This window comes from Elgaria multicarinata, chromosome 3, assembly GCF_023053635.1.
Source record: "Elgaria multicarinata webbii isolate HBS135686 ecotype San Diego chromosome 3, rElgMul1.1.pri, whole genome shotgun sequence".
NCBI lineage: Eukaryota > Metazoa > Chordata > Lepidosauria > Squamata > Anguidae > Elgaria > Elgaria multicarinata.
The window spans coordinates 128,602,800-128,626,531 of NC_086173.1; the positions used below are offsets into that span (position 1 = coordinate 128,602,800).

A 23,732-nucleotide genomic window follows, 5' to 3' on the forward strand; every position below is an offset into this window, starting at 1 on the left:
GAGCAGCAGAGATGATGTAATGTTACTTGCAATATTTGGACATTAATCATAGCCGCTGTTGATTACAGCAAACGGGGCACATTCCAGCTGAATTTTCATCTCACTGTACCATTGATTATTGTATTAGACCCAGATTAGACATACGAGAATTGACTAATAATACTTTTACACCACTAGTTTGCATCCTTCTCTAGTCAATGTCAGATTCTTCAGAGGAAAGAATAAATCCACCATTGGGGGTCTAATTGAGCTCTTTTCTTGATCCAAGATGGTGAACTGTTTACAGTATGAAGTATGAGGCCCGGGTAATTTTCAACCGCATTAGTCATAGTTATCAATCATATACCTGTAGTCTTACCAGGCCTTTGCTAGACCAGGGGTTATCCCGTGCTGATCGCCCCTGTGCATTCAGATGATGCATAGGGGATGCCGGGCTCAGGCAGGGATCAACCCTCCCTGGCCCAGGGTTAAAGACTACACCTTTGGGCGTGCTTTTTCTTGCACTCTCAGGCTGAGCCTGAGACCGTGAGCGTGTGGCCCGTTTTTGTGGTTTTTCCCCGCTCCGCACAATTACTTGCGAGGAGCAGTGAGCCGTGCACGGGATGCAGCGCTTCCCAGGAGTGCTGCACCTATCAGGGGCAGAGTGGGGGGAACGGGGAAACCCTTTTTTAAAAAAACAACAACAACACCTTACCTTGGCACACGAGCGTTCGTGCGCTTTGGTCCTTTAAAAAAAGTTATAATTTATTAATTTCACATAAGATGGTATAAGCAGATTTATATGTGGATTCAATCAAAGCTCTGAAATTAACGTTTCAATTATTCCTGGCCTAATCTAACTCCTCCCTCTATATCTATCCCAAAAGAACAAACAAATTGTCCCTTCAAGCTCTAAACCTCAACTGTTTTTAACTGACTCACTTCTATTTAAACCCCACGCTCTCCACCCATCATACACCAGCACACCAATTTTCCATTCACTCTCTCTTCCCCCTCCCACCTTAACTAACTTAGCATATTAACTCTACACAAAGGACATAAACAACATGACTATAAATATACATACCAACCTGCACCATAACTAACATTATATAGGTGGACATCACATTGGGTAATTGTGAAATTGCGAATGTGGGTCCCATATTGCAGATTGGGAGTCTGAGATGGGTCTCGGGTCTGGACCAGCTGAAGACCACTGTCCTATAACATGGAATTCTGCTCTCAGGGTTGGGTCCAGCGCTAGCCATCTTTTAGCAGAAATTATTTTTTTTCATACATCCCTTTATTAATCATTCAACAGCAATAGCACTGCTGCATTCCAAATCAAACACAAATATTTGCTTTTTCTAAATAAAAAAAATCATACTTGTACAACCCAATTTCCATGTCTTTCTTTCACATGATTGCAGTTCTAAAATGGTTGAGAGTTGTTCTGAGTGATAAAAAAGAAAGAATCTAGGCCACATTGTCCTGAAGAGAAAATAAATAATAATTATCTATTGAATAGCATTGCTGTGCCATCTGCAAAGTGCAAGAGCAAACTATGACTTGAGTGGAGCCAAAGACACTGATTTGGAGTTAATTATCACAGCCTGTGTTCAACCAACTGTTAAACACAAGAGAATTCTCACACCTGTGCTTAGTGTTTGAGGTGATCAGGTGTCAGTACAAAAAAGCAAACTCCCTGGGAACCCCCTCCCTTCCTATTTGTTCCCACTGCTGAATCAGTAGATTGCTTTGGTACATCTGCTTTGTTGAATCTGCTTAGATTCAACATGAAAACCGATGCTGTCATCAGTTGAGAAGCATCTATATAGAGAAATTTGTTCAAAAAGGGGGAAATGACAAGTTGCCAGAGCTCCAATGAATATAGGAATATATTTTGCACATCCTATTAGTAATTTACAGCAACATAACCATATAAATGTTTTATTTCTACTGTGTACAGTGGCAGACATTTTCTAAAACACCATCCTAACCATTCAGTAATCACACATAGCATGCTAGCTTTCTCTACTCTCCAGTAACAGTGGATTGGGACCATGGTGCTCCAGGAAATGTGGGTTTTCTCACACACACACTTCCACCACCACCACCACCACCACACACACCATCAGAGGGAGTGTTAAAAAAGAGAGAAAAGGCCTTGTGGTGTTCCTACCCGTCCTAGTGAGAATTCCCATCCTCTCAGGCCTTTCTCACTCCCAAGCTGGAACCACCTTCTCTCTCATACACGTGGGTTTTGCTGCCACCAGGACCTTTAAGGTTGGGTGACCATATGAAAAGGAGGACAGGGCTCCTGTATCTTTAACAGTTGCATAGAAAAGGGGATTTCAGCAGGTGTCATTTGTATATATGGAGAACCTGGTGAAATTCCCTCTTCATCACAACTGTTAAACCTGCAGGAGCTATACTAGAGTGCCCAGATTTAAAAGAGGGCAGGGCACCTGCAGTTTTAACTGGTGTGATGAAGAGGAGATTTCACCAGGTTCCCCATATATACAAATGACACCTGCTGAAATTCCCTTTTCAATACAACTGTTAAAGATACAGGAGCCCTGTCCTCTTCATATGGTCACCTTATTTAAGGCTCAGTCACAACTGTTTGCTTACTCCTCTATCTGCAAGGATATACAAACCTTACTTTATAACCTGGTACTGTTCCTTTTATGATCTCCCTGTTACATAGCCAAGAGCAGGAAGTGTAGGATTTTATAAACAAAGAAAGCTTTATTAATTACAATAATAAAATGTTGACTAATAAACAAGTAACCCTTAAATGGCTCTCTCAATATAGGATCTCTCATGCATACTCCAAAATCACTCTCTCAAACAATCCTTGCACAATCATCACACAGATCTCTCTCTCTCTCTCTCTCTCTCTCTCTCTCTCCCACCCCAACTATAATCTCAACCTAATCTTAACTCTATCTGTGTGCTAAACTATCTCACATCATATTCCTGTCTGCCTCCCACAGGCACAGCAGCCAGGTTATATAGCATGTGTGCATGCATACACACACACTTCACCCCCTCCTTCTTACTCTCTCAACCAATCAGCTCACAAATGCAAAGCTACCATTCTCACCCTAGAGATACTTACACAACCATAAATTTATAACAAGAATACACAGGAATAAACATAAAATCAGTGTGGACAGACATAATGTCACAGGCCTCTGTTGACCTGAATGGAGACTTTGTTTATTTATCTCCCCTAGCCCACACCGGGAGGATGGAAAGTCATGTTGCTTACCTATAACTGAAGTTCTTCAAGTGGTCATCTGTGCATTCACACATATGGGTCTGCGCCTGTGCAGCGCTCTCTTCGGGGAACTTCCATAGCTGAGGAAAATTTGGCGGGAAACCTCCCTACCATCTCATTGTGCATGTCCTAAAGGGTTCCTGCCTAATCCCTCAGTTCCAAGAGACTTGGTGTTGAGTTCCCATTCATGGGACATCCTGTAAGATCAGCTCAGATCGTCCGTGAAAACATTGTCTGCACCATCTACATGAATGGCAATTAATCTGATGCCCCTCTGAAGACACCAATGTAGTATTCGAAGTGTGAGAAATTTCAGTGGGGGAGACCTATGGCCTAAGATCCTGATGGACCATCATGTATGGCTATTAAGATATGTTGATTACAAGTTGTAGAGCTATCTTACCCTATGCCTACACTGAGTGTGACAAAACAAGAAAATAACTGTGACTTTCACAGCCACCAAGAATCACCATATCACATGGAAGCTGAGTGACAAATTTTATGAGAAGCTAGACCTGATGCTCTCACAATGCTATCAACCAGCTGACATTTCCAGATAAGAATGGCTACGTTGTTTTGAAGTGAACTAATACTTTTTAATTGGCATCGCTGAGCTCTGCATCAAACCACCAAGATAAAGGTCTCTTTCCCCCTAAGTTCTTAGCAATATCCAATGACAAGAATAGATAAATGAGCTTTTCAAACAACTTGCACTGTTTGAAAATCTTGAATTGTTTCCTTTGTAGAAGCATCTACCTTTCAAATACTTGAACTAACAGAAGATAAATATATTACCTTAGATACTCATTTAAGAATTGCAGATTCAGAAATATATGCACTGTAAAAGTACTATGGAATGTTTCCTTTCTTCCTCTGAAGATGCTCTGTTTGGGGTTATTAGCATTTATAAGGGTTAAAAAAGGAGTAGCATGGGGAATCATGTAGCATTTTCAAAATTCCATAAATGATTCCACATTAGCTTTTCAAAGGGAATAAATAGTAAATATGCATATATTTATGCAGTGATCCTATTACAGATATAGTTCTGAATTTGAGACTACGGAGAGAATCAGTGAAGAAAAGGCATTGTGATAACTGCAGTAGTCTGTGTGAGAGTGACAAAATGGCAAAATCAGGAACTTAACTGGAATAAAAGTGAGCAAAGATGACTAGTTTACATGTGTCCAATCCATTTGTGAGAGTGGAACAGCAAAGAACCCTCAACCTAGGAACGGCTACGTGTTGTGATGTCAGGGATTAGATGATTATTACTGTGAGGAGGCATTGGAAGGGGAAGTAGGTGAAATCCTGCAAGGTAGTGCGACAAACAAAGAAATCAAAAGCCATAGAGAGGCAAATAAGAATGGAAGTTGTATTCATTATTGTTGTATTCTTCAAAGACCAATTATAATGGCTTATTTCATCCAAATGGCTTCCTGATGGTTCCTAGGGTTTCCCCTGTCACCTCCGCAGGCATACTATTGAAGGCCTTGTTGACCTCTGGGGTGGGGGAATGGTCCAGGTAGTTGACACAGTCACTGCTAAGCATCATCTACCACTTAGTAGGGCCAAATAAGCTCCCTGGTTTCCAGGAGATCTGGGACCGATTAAAAGAGTGGGACGGTGGCTAGCAAGGCACTGATGGAAGACATGGAATGAGTCTGACCAAACATGGGATAAAACCCACTTGAAGGCCTATTTCTTGGTAGTGAGAGCAGTGAAGAAATCATACTTCTCTCCACTATTTCATCTGCACAGAATGGGCCAACTTGATCCACAAGACAGTAATGAAGACCAACAGCCCATTGCGACCAATTGACAACACATTTTGCAGATGAAACCATTTGTATCTGTGCTGACTTGGATAGTATAGTTGATGTGACCTTAGTTCCTGCTGCATACTTTATGAATACAACACAAAGTATTTAGATTTATTTTTATTAATGTTCAGGCATAGTTATGGAGAAAATGTAGGCATCACTCTTTGGCTGTTCTGGCAAACTGCAGTGTGTCCCTGTTGGTTTTACTGGACCTCTCTGTGACTTTCAATGCCATTGAACATGGTATCTTTCTAGACCCTCTGGCTAATGGGACTTGTGACACATAAAATGCAATAATACTGATTTTACAGAAGAAGCATTCATAGAAAAAAGAGTATGGCCACAGCTAGACCTAAGGTTTATCCTGGGATCATCCAGGGTTCGCCCCTGCCTGAGCACTGGATCCCCTGTGTGTCACCTAGATGAACAGGTTTGACCCCAGGACGATCCAGGGATAAACCTTAGGTCTAGCTATGGCCTATGTTACTTACAAGCAGAGGATTTTAGAACTGTGCTTCTACTTTTCATAGATCTTCTAATATAAATTCACTTTAGAACATTACATGGGGAAGTTCTATGTTGAAGTCAAAGGTGCAAGATTTCATTATCAAGACTTTCCACAACCCATTCTGTCAAGTTTAATAGAGTTGAAAAGTCACACTAATGGAAATTTTTCTTAATTTAGGAAGTCAATCCCATTTAGAGATGGATTACTGATGCTAGCTTATTCCCTGAACTTTAGCTTTGATTTGTTTTCATCTACACTCACAAAGCAAGGGTGCTGTGGATCAGCATGGATCATACATCCATGGATCCCATGGATAACTTTTTGGATACATTGTGCCCAATCAGAAGGTTAACATTTATGCTAGAAGCTTTATGCTAGAGAATCATTTATGCAGCTATATTTAAAAACAATAGGTCCAATTAAACTAGAGGCATTCTCTTTGTTTCTGAAATATATCCTTAATGAAGAGAATACTATGAGGATTAAATATGCTCCAGGAGCATGATACATTGCCTTCATGGCTGACAGGAGCATATGGGGCAGGGGGCAGCATTGTACCCCTTAGAGGAGATACCTGCATTTGAGCAGGGGGCTGAACTTGATGGCCTTGTAGGCTCCTTCAAACTCTACTATTCTATGAGGTGGGATGCAAAAAAGCACATGGGTCCATGTGATGTCTGCATGTTGGCTGGTAGCAGGGTGAGCAGCTGCATAAACCAGCCCCACCTTACCATGGACCTCTTGGTTCTGGAGTCATGGCACCAGCCCTCTTGTCCTGTGGGTAGAACTAAATATAAGACTGGTCACTCAGGGCAGAGTAGATTTCTTTTGCCTTTTGACCTGATTGCCTGTGGGCAGTGGAATTGCTGGCTACTCTGTCCTGCACCTCAAATGAAATGAACGTTAGCCAGAGTGGCATCAGTTAAATAGGTAAGTCAGGAAGAGGAGCAGTAGGAGAGACAAAAGAGAGCACCCTGGGGTGCCTTTAAGGTGAATGGGGATTTCCTAGATTAGCTGCTTGGAGTTTGAGACTATAGTGGCGAGGAAAAGACCCTCTTAAAGGCTTGACCGCATCACACACCTAAAGCTTTGGGGATTGGGAGGATTGTGAAATGTGAATGGGGCAGGCTCATCCCGGTAACATGGCACAGGAGAGGTGGTCAGTGAGTGGCTTACTGTCCCCCCGCCCACTGCCAGATCCCGCACAGTTAGTGTTATGCTGCAGATTTCTTATGTAAAACTATTAAAGACATGGATCGCATTATCACACCCATGTCTCACCTCCTTGTTTTGGGTATGGGGACAGTTAGGATTGAACTTTTCTTAGGATAGGAAGCCAGAGAATAAAAATAGTGTGTTATATGCAGCCACCATTAATCATTGTGTACTCTATATTGGATTTGGGATGGATGAGAATTTTGTTTGGTTCATTTTTTGTTTTTGGCATTAATGGGACAGAAAGAATTTGGGATTTAAAACTTTTGAATCTGGGGGAAAGCAAAACTAACTGATTTATCCATCCAGGCTTAGGCATTTGAGCACTTAGGGTTGGAATCCCTGTGTTTGTGGTGCTGAATTGGGGTTGCCACTAGGGCTGTGCACCACTACTGATCTGGAAGTGAATTCTGAGCCAAAGTGGGGTGATTCAGACTGAATCAGGCCTGGATCAGTCTGAAGCAGTCCGAAGCGGGTTGGATCGATGCACTTCAGATGGCTTTGTATTGATCCAGATGATGCAGAAGCTCAAGCAACTTGGATGGAGAGCTGGGTGCCCAACTTTCCTGGGTACCCACTGAGCAGCTGCCCCCATTTGTGCCCCTTGGTCACACCCAATGAGCTGCACAAGCCCCCTACTCCTTATCCAGACCCTGATTTTATGCCAGTAATGTTGCACAGGATTTCTTTTATGAAAATAGATGAGTTAACATTTTAAAAGAAAATGGTGACCTCCTTGAAGAGGCACAGATGGTTGCAGGCACTTGAGACATAAGAAGCAGGGGGGCTTGCATGGCTCAGCGAGTGTGTCGGGGGGGAGGCATGAGCAGGGGCAACTGCTAGGTGGGCGGCCAGGAAAGCTGGGCTCTGGTGCATTCATCCAGGCTGTTGGATGTCTGAATTCCAGTTTTGGATCCAAAGTGGATTGGATTGGTTCCAAAGCTCTGAATTGGCCTCTGAAGCACAACCCTAATTCTGACCCTTTTTTACCCGACAGGATCATAATCTTTACTAGCTACATGGCAGGCAGTTACAACAGGGCATTCTCCATGCTCCATTCTCCAGTGGGGGCTGGTGGCTCTGATTTTGGTGGGTCAGTGAATCTATTTTGGGTTTTGGTCAGAATCAGCCAGAATTCCAAAGGAGTTGCCCAAGTGCTGAACTTTATCCGCAAAATACTATAGTGCAATCTGCATTTGCCTCTCCCACTGTTGGAATACGTAAACTTACTCTAAAGCCCTATATAGGCATTCACTTGCAAAAAAGGTATAGTTACAGGGGATGGGCCAGGATGTCTGTGCACACCTTATCCCTGGCTGAATGTGTTTACAAAGCTCTTGAGATTGAGGACCCTGATAAATCATAACAAATTACCTGGGAATAAGACTATTGAATGCCATGGGGCTTACCTCTAAGGTGAAGTCTACAGGATTCCACTGCCAATGAATTTATTTGTGCAGCCGTTAGGTCAAGTGAATAAAGTGTGCCTAATGCCAGTTTTGGTTTTAGTTCAATAGTTCCATGGAAACGCATCTTAAACCCTTTGATTTGTATTATGTTAACCATCTTTCTACCTGTTTGCATGATCTGTCTGTTGCTAATTCCACCGTTAGTAAAATTATGTTTAAAAGAATCCTCTATCTATTTGCAAGTAGATATTAATGAGCTTTTGAAAGCAACTTGGCACATTTTTTACTGCAAACGTAATACGTACTATTACAACTGAGGTTAATTTAGATCAAAACAGAGTTCCAAATTCTAGTTGAGTAGGCTTATTAAAGACATTTGAGTAAATAATATTATTAGCAATAATAACAAGTGAGAGAAAAACATTGCTTTCTGCTAATTAAAAAGGCAATTATACTACCTTTGTTATTTTCTTAACATACCTTGGGGTATATAAACTAAGAACACACATATTTGTCACTAGGAAACACTATGTAGACATGGGGCCTGCATTCTATTTTCCTTTGTGATAAAGTTTCTCAATTAATGCCATATGAGACTATGGGCATGTCTAGAAGGGGCAATATCCTGGGGATCGTCCCGGAACCATCCCTGTGCATCCACATGATGCACAGGAGATCCCAGGAGCAGGGAGGGATGATTCCTACCTTTCCCCAGGATATGGCCCTATACTTTAATCCCATTTTCCCTCGCGGTGTCGGGATGATCCCAAGATGGCGAGAGGTGTGGGCCGCTGTCATGGTTTGTCCCAGCTCCTCGGGAGTAAATGCAAGGAGCCGGGAACTGGGCATCCGGGGGGGGGGGAGCAGGTTTGCGGTGATTTTTTTAAAAAAACTTACCTTTTGCATTTCAGCGCTCATGCAATCTTTTTTTTATAAAAAACAAAAACAAAATGACGGGCACGACATCCTCTTCCTCCCAGGACATCACGCGCCATGTGTAGACACAGGGCGACAATCCTGGAACTTGCTAAGTCCGGGATCACCCCCTCTCTAGCCCTCTACACCCATAGATGTAGACATGCCCTATGTGTGAGAGATGGAGAGAGATTGATAGAGAGAGGGAAAGAGGGAGTGGGAGAGGGAGGGGGAGCATGGAATAGTAGAGTTGGAAGGAGCCTCGAAGGCTATTGAGTACAACCCCCTTCAGAATGCAGGAATCCACCTTAAAGCATATGGGAGGGGGGGAGAGGGAGAAGGACAGGGAGGAAGCAGGTGAGGGAGAGAGAAGGGGAGAGGGAGGGAAGAAGAGGGAGAGAGACATCTTCCTATGTGCCCTTTCAAAATCTGCTCTTGAGGCTTGGAGACCTTCTGGAGCATATTTTAGGGAATGCAGGGTAGGTAGGTATGAGAAACTACTTTCAGCTTATTTATGATGAAAATTTAACCTGTTTGCACCTCCCAAACACAGACACAAACACAAGTGCAATCTACAGTGAAAATTCATTTCATTTCAAAAATTTTGTACATTAGAACAATATTCATTATAAAATGTGTACTTTTAAAAAAGCTATGCACAAACATGCTGTAGAATCATAGAATCATAGAATAGCAGAGTTGGAAGGGGCCTATAAGGCCATCGAGTCCAACCCCCTGCTCAATGCAGGAATTCACCCTAAAGCATCCCTGACAGATAGTTGTCCAGCTGCCTTTTGGGTGCCTCTAGTGTGGGACAGCCCACAATCTCCCTAGGTAACTGGTTCCACTGTCGTACTGCTCTAACAGTCAGTAGGTGGAGATTGTGAAGCTTTGAGGTGTAACTTGGAGAACTCATTGAGTTTGCCTTTGGCCAGTTTCCATGGTGCAGCACGGCAGAGAAGAGAGGGGGAAAGTCCGGTCATGAGAGCAGATTTGCGCTCATACAAAGTTGGCTTTCTCCTTTCCGATATTGAGTTCCTCATTTCTACCCATGGGCCAGGATCCAAAGAATCACATCACCAGTTCTGAATGCCCAACGAGGCTTTGGGCTTTTACTTCTCAAAGACCAGAGCCGCCATCCATGGCAAACAGCAAACCAAATTTGAATCTGAGGAACCTTTTGAACAAAAATTCTGATATGGCATAAGAGCCTGGTAGTCAAAGGAGAAAAAAAAAAGTCAAATCCTTAGGCAAGCCAAAAGTAGCTCTTTGGATCCCAATCATGATGCTCAGTTTCAAAACACAAATCATGCCACACACTTAAGAATATGTGGGAAATATTAGAGCAAGGAATCTGGAGTTCATGTTCTGTTTTGTTGCTATCTCTCAGGGGTGGGAAAAGTGTAGCCTTCTGGGTGTTGTTTGATTGCAACTTCCATCAGCCCTAGGCAGCTTAGCCAATGGTGAGGAATGATGGAACATGCAGTCCACCATTATCTGGAGGGCCACACAATCCCCATCTTTGCTCCATAACCTTCCTTAAGATTTGAATCTCAGCTCCCTTGTATATAGATAAAAAAAATGTTACTAATCTGAGATTATCTGGGACAACCTCAGGTCGTTGCAATGTCATTATTACATGTAATCCAACTGCTGATTTATTTTCCTTGCCTAAACTGGAATGCATGAATTGAAACACAGTCTCTTTTGAGCTTAAATTGAAGCATGGGAAAAGAGTCAAAGTCCTTAATGTAGCAATTAAAACGTTTACAGATAGTTTAAAGGGATTTTTGTGACCTTTTGTTGAGGGTGAATTACTCCTAATTCAACTTCATTCTCGGTTAATACCCTGCAGTACATACATGACATCAAAAGAGCCACTTGCTGACTCAAGGATTTTATAATATATATATATATATATATATATATATATATATATATAGGCAGAAACATTAGCAGTATGTAATGTAAGGGAAATCTGGGGAACTGGAATTTTATGCACACCTCTTATTAGGGTGACCATATGAAAAGGAGGACAGGGCTCCTGTATCTTTAGCAGTTGTATAGAAAAGGAAATTTCAGCAGGTATCATTTGTATGCTTGTAGCGCCTGGTAAAATTTCCTCTTCATCACAACAGTTAAAAGTTGCAGGAGCCCTGCTCTCTTTTAAATCTGGTCGCTCTAGTATAGCTCCTGCAGCTTTAACTGTTGTGATGAAGAGGGAAATTCATCAAGTGATGCATGCCGACAAATGGCACCTGCTGAAATCCCCCTTTCTATACAACTGTTAAAGATACAGGAGCCCTGTCCTCCTTTCCATATGGTCACCCTACTTATATACCAAAGGGACATAGGAAGCTGCATGCCCTGCCTCCCAGGAAGAACATAATGGTAGGGGTAGACCCATGTGGCCCCTTTCATTGGCCACAGAAGGAATAGCTTGCTTTGCCCTTCCCTGCCAGAAAGAAAACCTGTAAGAAATTTCAAAATAAGTAGTGCCTGAGTTTTACTCGTTTTACTCCTCCCTCCCTTTTCCTTTAGATTGTCAGTCTGAAGATAGGGACTGTCTCACTATTAATTTATTTACAAGATACTCACCAGGGTAAGTAGATGAAGAGTACAGTATACTTATCAGGGTAAGTATATGGTAAATAAATGCATATTCAAAAACATTTCCCTGTCCTGTACTACATGTTAGCCAAATTATTTCAGTTCTAGATGGAAGATCCTTTCATGTATTACTCACATATGCTGGGGTTGGGCCAGGCAGCCTGCCCAACACAGGAGGCAAGGCCAGGTTTGTGGTCCAACGCCTCAGTAATTGCATGATGGAGATACAGGAGATATTTCACTACAATGACCAATCAGTGCTATTCAAGGGTACACAGGGCTCTGCTATATCTGGGAAGTATTTCTCTCCCAGGCAGGGAAGGATCATACTGTTAGTTTTTTTGTTATTATATATATATATATATATATATATATATATATATATATATATATATGCAAGGGTACTATTTTCTTTTATTAATTTTGCTTCACACAATTTCTTGCTAACCGTTGGTGCCTTATATTTCATTTGAGTGAGATGTGTGCTGCACTTTTGTGAGTGACTGATGAACTTCGTGCAGAAGTTAGAGCGCTGAGAATGTGGAAGGGTGCTCATTAAAATAGTCCCACATGCTCTCAGTGGTGGCACATAGTTTCATTTAAAAAACAAAATCCAACAAAGGGCATCTGCAAAAGTTTTAATTAACGGAGGCCAACAAATTGTCATTTTCAGCAGAGAAGTGACAAGACAACAAAGGAAGGCACAAGAACTAAAATTATGAGAAAAGGATAAGTGTAAAAATCCTTCATCTTTCTTATTATTACCTTGAAGAAATCATTTCCCACACTCTCATTTGACCTGCTCCTATAAGAGCTTCTCTGCTAACCTTCTTTCCCCTCTTATCTCATTTTCTTAGGAAACAAAAAGTTCAGGGATGAAATAAATAAACAATGGATCATGTTTAGAAAAGATGCCAAATCAGCTCAGTATCATCACAGAGATTCCTAACTTATCAGACTGACAGTCTTGCATTCTCTTTAACCTCTTTGGATGATGGGAAATGCAATGGGATGGATCCAAAGGAGTCCTTCCATTTATGGGAGGGACCCCTTATGTTTGTGGAAGCTTCTGCAATTTAAAATGGAAGGGGAAGCAATTCTGTTCACTTCTCGCAGCTCCCCCCCGCCCTACCCTGGTGCTACTTTCAGTGCTGTTCTGGAGTATCAGCCAACACCCCTGGAACAGATTGCAGAGGAGTGTGGGATCTGTATTGAGAAATGGAAGCAGAGACCTCAAAACATCCATTCCATGGTAAACCTCCACTCATAGAACTCTGGATCTGAGTCAGTGCCTGGGAATAATAATAAATATACAACCAGGGGAATACCTACGATCATGAATGCATATGTATGTAATAATAGGGGACATTAAATGGCACGTAATACTCATATAAGTATTTGTATGTAGATGTGCTATCCTGATATAAATCCTAATTTTTATAGTTGCTTCTGAATAACAGGGACAACTAAATTTTTAAGGCAAATTTGTGGAAGAGAAACAGAGAAGGAATTTCAAGAGAAGTAAAGCATTTCTTGGGAGTTTTGCACAGCCCTGGCTGCAGTTTTAAACTCACACTCTTGAAAAGTGAAAATAGAACAGAACTGAGCCACAGTGATGTTGCCTATGAGTACAACAGAGCGTTAACATGGTTTCACCTAGACAGAGGGGCAATAAGAAAAAAGAGATCCACAGGGTTCTGCTGAGTGGCCTGAAATTTTGCATACACTTTCATATCTCAATAGATGGTGCAATATGGAATGACTGGAAGCATGAAAGCAAATCTATCTCTTTGATTTCTGTCACTTCACCCATTAGCCAGAAATAGAGCTGAAGTGATTAATTAAAGTTAGCAGCTGAGGAATCAATCCCATTGGCCCTCTAAGTAATACAAGAATGTCCTCAAGAGAAGAGATCAATTTGTATTAGTTTTGCCTTTATGATGAAGTTACCTAAGATATCTTGCATTGTCCTGATTGCATTGTCTAAAGCCCCCACAGATCTATTAAAACAAAACAAAAAAACCGAAAAAAAACAGGAAATGCAAATGAACTTTCTGCTTGATGAGAATGCAATTAGATGCTCAGTTTAGAACAGGTGTAGGTGACATATTTTATACCAAGGGCCATATTCCATCTCACATAATCAGATGCGGGGGGGGGCATTGAATGAGGCATTGAATGAGGGCAAGAGCCAAAAGTGTGGGGTAGTGGTTAGAGTGCTGGACTGGGAGTCAGGAGATCCGGGTTCTATTCCCTATTCAGCCATGGAAGCTCACTGGGTGACTTTGGGCCAGTCATAGACTCTTAGCCCAACCTATTTCACAGGGTTGTTGTTGTGAGGATAGAAATGGAGAGGAGGAGGATTAGGTTCCTTTAGCAGGAAAAAAAGTGCAATATAAGTGCAATCAATCAATCAAAAGTAGGTCACCCCTTTCCTCTTTTCCTTTCTTAGGGTGACCATATGAAAAGGAGGTCAGGGCTCCTGTATCATTTACAGTTGCATAGAAAATGGAATTTCAGCAGGTGTCATTTGTATATATGGGGAACCTGGTGAAATTCCCTCTTCATCACAACAGTTAAAGCTGCAGAAGCTATACTAGAGTGACCAGATACCAAAGAGGGCAGGGCACCTGCAGCTTCAACTGGTGTGATGAAGAGGAAATTTCACCAGGTTCTCCATATATACAAATGACACCTGCTGAAATTCCCTTTTCTATGCAGCTGTTAAAGATACAGGAGCCCTGCCCTTTTCATATGGTCACCCTACCTTTCTGCCAGGCAAGGAAAGATTGCTTTCATTAAATGTCTGAACTAACTGCATGCAGAGGGCTACTGAAATTAGGCAAAGGGCCATATGAAATTATGCCAATGCCCACCCCTGGCTTAAAGGATGGCATTACTGCTAATAAAAAAAAAGGGGGGGGGGAGACAGAAGTAAATCTTCTAACCCTGATTTAGAATGGAAATCAGTTCAGTGTTCCACTCAGCAGGAAACTGGGATTTCAACACTGAAAGAAGAATGTTTCAACAACTACATCCAAATTTACTCCTTTAAAATGCAAAGAATTAAAACAAACTAGATTTAATTTTAAAATGATGAATTCAGTTTAAAAGGTTGTAAAATGGTTTCAAAGTATTAATATGGACATGCTCAGTTCCTAATTTATATTCAGACTCCATTTCTATGCCATTCTTATCTGTTAAAACAGAAAGCGTAAGGAAATAGGCCAATGTGGAATAGGCTAGAATAGGCCAACGAAATAGGAATGGGGAAACATTCATTGTTTATAACCTTCTCTGTAGCCTTTTCTACTTCTGTTTTTATATATCTTACTAAAAAAAGATTTGGCTTTCCTCCTAGTTTATATTCAGTTTTATAATTAAGAACATGACCTACTCTGTAGGAATTAATTCTGTAAACCTGAGGTCTTGCCTAGCAACACTGAAAGGCACAAACAGTGAAAACAAGTGTTGTGTTACACTGTACATGTAGCTATACACAGAGCTGGAAATACGGAGGTATTATAATCTTCCCACATGAGTTTTACATCCACCATGTCGTTTGAATTTTCGCCCTAAGGTCAATCTATAGTTGCATTCATTTGTTAGCATGTACAACAGTTTTCATTGCTGCAAACTCTCTTCTCTGTCAATCAAGCATGTCCTCAACAAATTAACATTAATTAGAGAACCCACAGCAAAATCTTCTTTTGAAATTAGAGCACGCAGCGCCTACTTACACCTCAGTTATATCAAGCTTAGACCTTATTCTAAATAAAAGCTACTTAAAGGGAAGGAGATATGGGTTTGAATAAGGTTAAAACTTTTGGCATTTTCTTATCAAATAGGCTTTTGATGCACTTAGAACTCCAGCTGCAACTTTATAAAACTTTCAGAGGTATGAAAATTCTTTTATTAAAAAAGTCCATCTTTTAAAAAAATCAGGTTCAGACTAATTTTGACTAGGGCTGTGCACGGACCCCCCGCTCCGCTTCTCTTCCAGATCCACGATTTGCGGATCGGGCCGCTTCGCTCCGCCCCCGCTCCGCCTATGTCCGCTGCGGAGCTCCGGATCCGGATCAGAGCTCCGTTCCCCCCCATAGGCTTGCATTGAAAGCTAAAAAAGCATACAACTTTTTTTCTGTTAAAGTTAGAAACCTCAAGTTTGGCACCATGACACCTCATGGACGTATACACAAGCATGCCAAGTTTCAAGCCAATCCCATCATCCTCTGATTTTTGGGGAATTTTTGAAAATCGGGCACCCCATTCACACCCCTTTCGATAGCTCTGTCAATTTGCACATTAGAAACCTCAAATTCGGCACCATGATTGCTTATCCAGGGATACACATGCACGCCAAGACTCAAGGCAATCCCATCATCCCTTGATTTTTGGCGGGGCTTAAACCTTTTAACTCACCCCAAATCAAGTCCCATTTTACAACTACGTCAATTTGCACGTCAGAAACCTCACCTTTGGTACCATGACAGCTAATCCATGTGTCCACATGGATGCCAAGTTTCAAGCCAATCCCATCCTCCCCTGATTTTGGGGGAATTTATGAAAGTCGGACACCCCAGTATCTCAGGGATTTAAAGCTGCAGACAGCTCAATAGGCCCATTTCAAAGGAAATCCCAACATGCCATGAATTGGGGAGTACAGATAAACCTAAATATGAATCTTCTTCCACACTTGAAAAATGGATTTGGAACTTGAGCAGAGGAAGGACGTCTCCCCTGAGTCAAAGCAAGACACACAAAAACCATCCCTGCGAGGTGGGCAGGGGAGGAGGGAGGGAAGGCAGGCAGGCAACAGACATTTCTGGGGGCACAAGGAAGTGAGCCAAGGATAGTTTCAAAGCCAGTAAAGCATATAAAATGGAATAAATAAATAAATAAATAAATAAATAAATAAACAAAGGAGGGGTGGAATTAAAAGCAGCAGTGTTGCTGAATAAACAACAAGAAGAATTTTTTTTAAAAAGGCTATATCTGTCTTTTACCAGTAAGAGGGGAGTGGACGTGCCCAAGAGGAGGGGGAATCATCTGCCAATTTGACTGGTCCTGTCTAGGTACCAGTCTTTAAGAAGCAAACGCTCACTTCAACTCATGATAGGCATTCTCTCCAGTGACTTACCTTTGGAGGACTCTGATGATCCTCCAAGGTCAGGAGAGTGCACTGGGCACATCCACATGCCCTAGGGGAGCTCATCCCCTTGCACCACATCTATTCAGTTGTTCCCCAAAGTTAGGGTGGGTAGCAGTGCTGTGTTTTCTATCTCTTATTATTGGCTTAGTATATGATTTCAGGTTGTGTTTGTGCATTTGGTGGGGCTACTGTTTTAAAAAACACTGGGAAAAGTCCGTTCAGACTAAGAAAGTGCAAGTGCGGCCTAGACTTCCTGGTTGAGCCGCGGGCTCAATTGAAGAAGCCGAGGGACCGCGGACGGACGCAGGTAAGGGAGAGGAGGGAGGGGGGGTTACCTGGCCCTGCCACCGTCGCGGCAGGGCCAAGTAAACCCCACTTACCTTTTTGGCGGAGCTCTGGATCGAGGCGAAGGATCCTCCTTCACCTCGATCCGCTCCGCAATGCTCCACCGGCCCCCCAATCCTCTTCGCCTCTGCCTTAAAGGTAGGTGAAGCCCCCCGCTCTGCTCCTGCTTCTCCGGTTCGAGGAGAAGCGGAGCACATCCCTAATTTGTTCTTCTCCCGTTTAAACAGAAACATCAAAATCCTTACAAACAGGAATGGAAATTAGGCAGACTGAGTTCCGACCTCTAAGAATGTCAATGAGCTTGAGCTTTGCTGATTCTCTGATCCCTACACTTAATTCATACTGAAGTGAATAGAACCTAAGCACACAAAGGATATTCAATTTATTTGGAATATTTATATGCTGCCTTTCATTTTAGACTCAAGCAAGCTTTCAAAGAGAATAGTCAAATACAATAAAATATCAAACACAACAGAGAACAATTCCATAGTCCCTGAGAGAGCATCCCAGGGGCCATGGGATATGGTGGATTCCATGCCATCGGGCCTGTAGACATAATTATGACCTTGGGAGGGAAGCTGAGTGGGGATTTCCTCCCAGCGCTCCCAGGTACTACAGGAACCTCTGCAGAGGCTCCTCTTCAGACAGAGAGAATTCTAATGGGGTGTGGGCAAAGAGGAGAGGGGAGAGGAGAAGCTATGGAGCTTCTTGACTCACAATCCTCTCCCTTAGTATCTGCACCCACTGCCAGGTAAGCAGTGCCTATTGAGATTCAAATGCTCCTTAAGGAGGAATCGGTGGCAGAAAATGCCTCTGTCATTCCTCCTGCCTTGCCTGGTCCCCTGACATTGGAGTTTTCTATCCTACGGGCAAGATGGCCATAGGACTGCTGTGAAAAACTTCCAGAAGTACAACAGAACAAAGCATCAGAAAAAAAACAGAACTATACTAGTCATCACTTGGAGACTTCTATACATTCCTCTGTGTCACCATGGCTGTTCTCATGCGCAGAAACTTACATGTCATGTTTCCAAGCCCTCCCACTGTTATGCAAGACAACAAAGAGGTCTGCCAAGTAATCCACAAAACTTTATTTAGCAAATAAACATCTCTTCACATCTGAAGAGTGTGCAAAGACTAGAAACTTTCCTATAGGCTAAAACTTGACTGGCTGAGCAAGACAATTGTCCGTTCAACAAAAGGGAAGGTCTTTTCCCTAAGCCACTTTATTTCAGGGAGGGTTCTTCTGAAGAAGTCTTTGGCAAGAAGCTAGCCGAGCTGATCACTTTTCGCTTTCTTTTAGCTCTGGCTGTTTGAGTCTGTGGCAGACTCCGAGTTCGGTCAACTCTGAAGTCCCTCCCCCTTCTGAGGAAAGCTGAGTTCCCACAGACTCTGACTTGCTAGCATTTTCTCTGATAAAGTCCGGTGAAGATTCATCACTGGCTCCTGAAGAGCCTGGGAGAATATCCTCCCCCACTTCTTTTATTGGCTGGTACATTTCTAGTACTGTTTTTCCTGGTTCAGAATCTGATTCCGATTGATAGCCTGAAACTCCTTCCCCCACACTAAGGGGAACAGGCCTGATCATGACATTACCATGTGGATTGTGAATTTTGTGATCTCACTGCACACCTCTAAAAATAAATTGTGCAATTAAAGCCCTATGGTAGCCTTCTTCAGCCTGGTGCCCTCCAGATATTTTTGACTACAACTCCCAGGACTTCTGACCATTCATTGGCCATGCTGGCTTGGGATGATAAGGGGTCGAAGTCCAAAATGTCTGAAGAGTACCAGATTGATGGAGGCTGTTCTATGTGTTAAGGCAATGCACATGAACAACGCTTCCCATTCTCATAACTACAGTATAGCAATGGGGGAACTTTTGAAGTGGCCTAAATTTGGTGGCCACAATCTATCAATCTCATCTGAACTTGAGAAAGATTTATTTCATAAAAACTTGATGTAGTTTCATTTGAATACAAATGGACAGTATGGTGTGAGCTTTTAAATAAAGCACCCAGTATCCACAGCACTGTACAACTAGTTCTGTGAAGTCAAGAGGGCATTAGACATGTTTTTCTTTAAATAACAGTCCATTGTTCCACATAACACTACTTTTGAAACTCTCCTGAGTTTCAAAAGCATCTTGAGATAAGGCACAGAGTTCAGCAGTTCAAAGAAAAAGAATACACATCTATATTAGGGATGTGCTCCGCTCCGATTAGGAGCGCAGAAGCAGTAGCGGATTGGCCTGCTCCGCCTTACCCAGAGGCGGAGTAGGAGCGGACCGCGGACCCCCTAGAAGCAAGGCGAAGAGAAGCGCCCATTTTTCGGAGCTCCGAGTTCAGGCGGAGCGCTCCGGTCGCCATCTTGAAAACATTTCGCCATAGGATTGCATTGCGGCAAATAATCGCGCATAACTACGTTGTTTTTGAAGCTATCATTCTGGAAATTCTTGTGCACAGAGAGTCGTGGATGGGGGTCATTTTGAGACCACTCTCACCTCTCTGCGTTGTCTGGGTCGCGGGCTATATTTTTGTGAAAATCGGGTCAACCGCGCGGCTCAAACGGCGTTTTCGGCTTTTCGCCCATAGGATTGCATTGAGGGAAAGAATCGGGGATAACTGGGGGGGGGTTTAAGCTATCGTTCTGAAAATTCTTGTGCACAGAGAGTCGTGGATGGGGGTCATTTTGAGACTACTCTCAACTTTCTGCGTCGTACGGGTCGCGGGCTAGAAGTTTTTAAAAAATCGGCGGGAAAAATACCTTTTTCAAAGGGCTGAGGGGCAGAGTCAGCTCCCGGTCATGATGATCCCAAAGTTGGAGGAGGGCATAGGCAAAACAGGTAACTTGGGATTCTGGGAAACTTCTCTTTCTTCATCTGAACGGGCTTTTCCCCATGTTTTTTAACACAGTAGCCCCACCAAATGCACAAACACAACCTGAAATCATATACTAAGCCAAGAATAAGAGATAGAAACACAGCACTGCTCCCCACCCTAACCTTGGTGAACAACTGAATAGATGTGGTGCAAGGGGATGAGCTCCCCTAGGGCATCTCATCGTGGACGTGCCCCCACTCTCTCCTGCACTGGAAGGCCATTAGAGCCTTCCAAAGAGAGTAAAACGGTGGAGCAATGCCTATCATGAGTTGAAGTGAATGGTCACTTTTCAGTGGTGGAGCAATGCCTGTTCTGAGTCGAAGTGAGCGTTTTACTTCTTCTCAGAGCTGTGGCTGTCAGTGTCTTGAACTGGCAGCTACTTCCCCCTCCCCCGGGCACGTCCCCCTATTGCTGGTAAAAGACAGATATAGCCTTTTTAAAAAAGTTCTTCTTGTTGTTTATTGAGCAACACTGCTGCTTTTAATTCCACCCCTCCTTTGTTTATTGATTGATTTATTCCATTTTATATGCATTACTGGCTTATCCTTGGCTCACTTCCTTATGCCCCCAGAAATGCCAGCTGCATGCCTGCCTGCCTTCCCTCCCTCCTCCCCTGCCCACCTCGCAGGGATGGTGTGTGTGGGGTGCCCGATTTTCAAAAATTCGCCAAAAATCAGGGGATGATGGGATTGCTTTGAAACTTGGCATGCGTGTGTATATCCCCATGAGGTGTCATGGTGCCAAACATGAGGTTTCTAACTTGAACAGAAAAAAAGTTGTATAATTTTTTAGCTTTCAATGCAAGCCTATGGGGGGGGGAAACGGAGCTCCGGATCCGGATCCGGAGCTCCGGGCGGAGCGGAGCGGAAGTGGGCGGAGCGGGGGCGGGGCGGAGCGGCCCGATCCGGAAAATGGCGGATCTGCAAGTGAAGCGGAGCGGGGGGTCTGTGCACACCCCTAATCTATATCCATGACTCTTCTATATTCCTGACTATTCCATGACTCCTTCAATTTCCTTAAGTAGTTCCTTGGATCCTGCCAAGATGTGAACAAGTCTTCTGGTGCTTCCTACTTATACAAAAACAAGGTAGGCTTTATAGATATACCTTTTACTTGGCCGTAGAGTCTCAGAGCGTTTTTTCCAGCTAATAACTGCCTTGGGCGAAGCCTCCGGTTTACATCCAATAATGACTTCACCTCCCACGTGGACAACTGACATTTTTTTCATAGGATGTTTGGAAAAATTAGGAGCTGAAGCTATAAATGATTAAAATAGGTAAACTGACACTAGAAACATATGCTTTAGCATTCTTGAGAAAAATGAATTAGACTGCAATCCTATACCCACTTACCTGGGAGCAAGTTCACGGAATTCAATGGAGCTCCCTTGAGTACACATTCATCTAGGATAATTCTAGGATAATTATCTTTTTATTACTATTATTTGGAATTCCCCAGGCCCTTTCCCTTAAACTTGTTTATAACTCAGAAATCTAATTTGTTTATTACTACAGTCTTTCAATTTTTAGCAAAAATATGGTAAGGAATCATTAACTTACCTATTACTCTTAACTCAGCATTGGAATAAATAGATTCATATTTGTTTTCTGCAACACACTGATAGAGGCCAGAGTCCGAAATATTCAGCATAGTTATAGTAAGAGTGCCATTTTCAATTTGAATTCTTTCCTTAAGAAGCAAGGAGGAAGAATGTATTAGAAATTTGGCAAAAATATTTTAAAAATTGGCTCCGGTCATCTCTCCAATAATACCAGTGGTGGTAATGAGGGAATTCCCCCCCCCCCAAAAAAAAGGTTGGTAAAGCAATTAAAAGAGGGGAAATTGGTTAGAATAAGAGACTGGATTGAGAAAATGAAAAGTAGGGAATCATAGAATCATAGAATCATAGAATAGCAGAGTTGGAAGGGGCCTACAAGGCCATCGAGTCCAACCCCCTGCTCAATGCAGGAATCCACCCTAAAGCATCCCTGACAGATGGTTGTCCAGCTGCCTCTTGAATGCCTCTAGTGTGGGAGAGCCCACAACCTCCCTAGGTAGCTGATTCCACTGTCGCACTGCTCTAACAGTCAGGAAGTTTTTCCTGATGTCCAGCCGGAATCTGGCTTCCTTTAACTTGAGCCCGTTATTCCGTGTCCTGCACTCTGGGAGAATCGAGAAGAGATCCTGGCCCTCCTCTGTGTGACAACCTTTTAAGTATTTGAAGAGTGCTATCATGTCTCCCCTCAATCTTCTCTTCTCCAGGCTAAACATGCCCAGTTCTTTCAGTCTCTCTTCATAGGGCTTTGTTTCTAGACCTCTGATCATCCTCGTTGCCCTCTTCTGAACACGCTCCAGCTTGTCTGTGTCCTTCTTGAATTGTGGAGCCCAGAACTGGACGCAATACTCTAGATGAGGCCTAACCAGGGCCGAATAGAGAGGAACCAGTACCTCACGTGATTTGGAAGCTATACTTCTATTAATGCAGCCCAAAATAGCATTTGCCTTTCTTGCAGCCATATCGCACTGTTGGCTCATATTCAGCTTGTGATCTACAACAATTCCAAGATCTTTCTCATTTGTAGTATTGCTGAGCCAAGTGTCCCCCATCTTGTAACTGTGCATTTGGTTTCTATTCCCTAAATGTAGAACTTGGCATTTATCCCTGTTAAATTTCATTCTGTTGTTTTCAGCCCAGCACTCCAGCCTATCAAGATCACTTTGAAGTTTGTTTCTGTCTTCCAGGGTATTAGCTATCCCACCCAATTTGGTGTCATCTGCAAATTTGATCAGCGTTCCCTGCACCTCCTCGTCCAAATCATTAATAAAAATGTTGAAGAGCACTGGGCCCAGGACTGAGCCCTGCGGCACCCCACTCGTTGCCTCTCCCCAGTTTGAGAAGGTTCCATTGATAAGTACTCTTTGAGTCCGATTCTGTAGCCAACTGTGGATCCACCTAATAGTTGTTCCATCTAGCCCACTTTTAGCTAGTTTGTTAATCAGAATGTCATGTGGTACTTTGTCAAAAGCTTTGCTGAAGTCAAGATATATGACATCCACAGCATTCCCACAGTCCACAAGGGAGGTTATCCTATCAAAAAATGAGATCAAATTAGTCTGACAGGATTTGTTCCTGACAAATCCATGTTGGCTTCTAGTAATCACTGCATTGATTTCAAGGTGTTTACAGATTGACTTCTTTATAATCTGCTCCAGAATTTTCCCAGGGATGGATGTCAGGCTGACTGGTCTGTAGTTCCCAGGTTCCTCCTTTTTGCCCTTTTTGAAGATAGGGACAACGTTAGCCCTCCTCCAGTCGTCCGGCACCTCACCCGTCTTCCATGATTTTGCAAAGATAATAGACAAAGGTTCTGAGAGTTCTTCCGCTAGCTCCTTCATTACTCTTGGATGCAGTTCATCGGGCCCTGGGGATTTGAACTCATTCAAGGAAATTAGGTGTTCTTTGACCATTTGTTTATCAATCTCAAACTGCAATCCTGCCCCCTCAACTTCTGCTTCACTTTTTCCAGGGGGGTCATAGATCCGCTTTTGGGAGAAGACCAAAGTAATAAAAGGGAAATTATATCATGGTTCAATTGCATTCAACTGGAACA

The 23,732-nt window shown here is 42.8% G+C and overlaps 1 protein-coding gene across 1 annotated transcript in view; it reads right to left on the bottom strand.

Moving 5' to 3' along the window:
- Positions 1 to 23,732, bottom strand: part of LOC134395538 (contactin-6-like) — a 278,197-nt gene that overhangs the window by 46,072 nt on the left and 208,393 nt on the right. Inside the window, exons 10-11 of the mRNA XM_063121702.1 lie at positions 21,681 to 21,810; positions 21,228 to 21,378 (exon numbers count right to left, since the gene is read on the bottom strand). Coding sequence (XP_062977772.1) covers positions 21,228 to 21,378; positions 21,681 to 21,810 — 281 coding nt within the window. The remainder of the gene's footprint in view (positions 1 to 21,227; positions 21,379 to 21,680; positions 21,811 to 23,732) is intronic.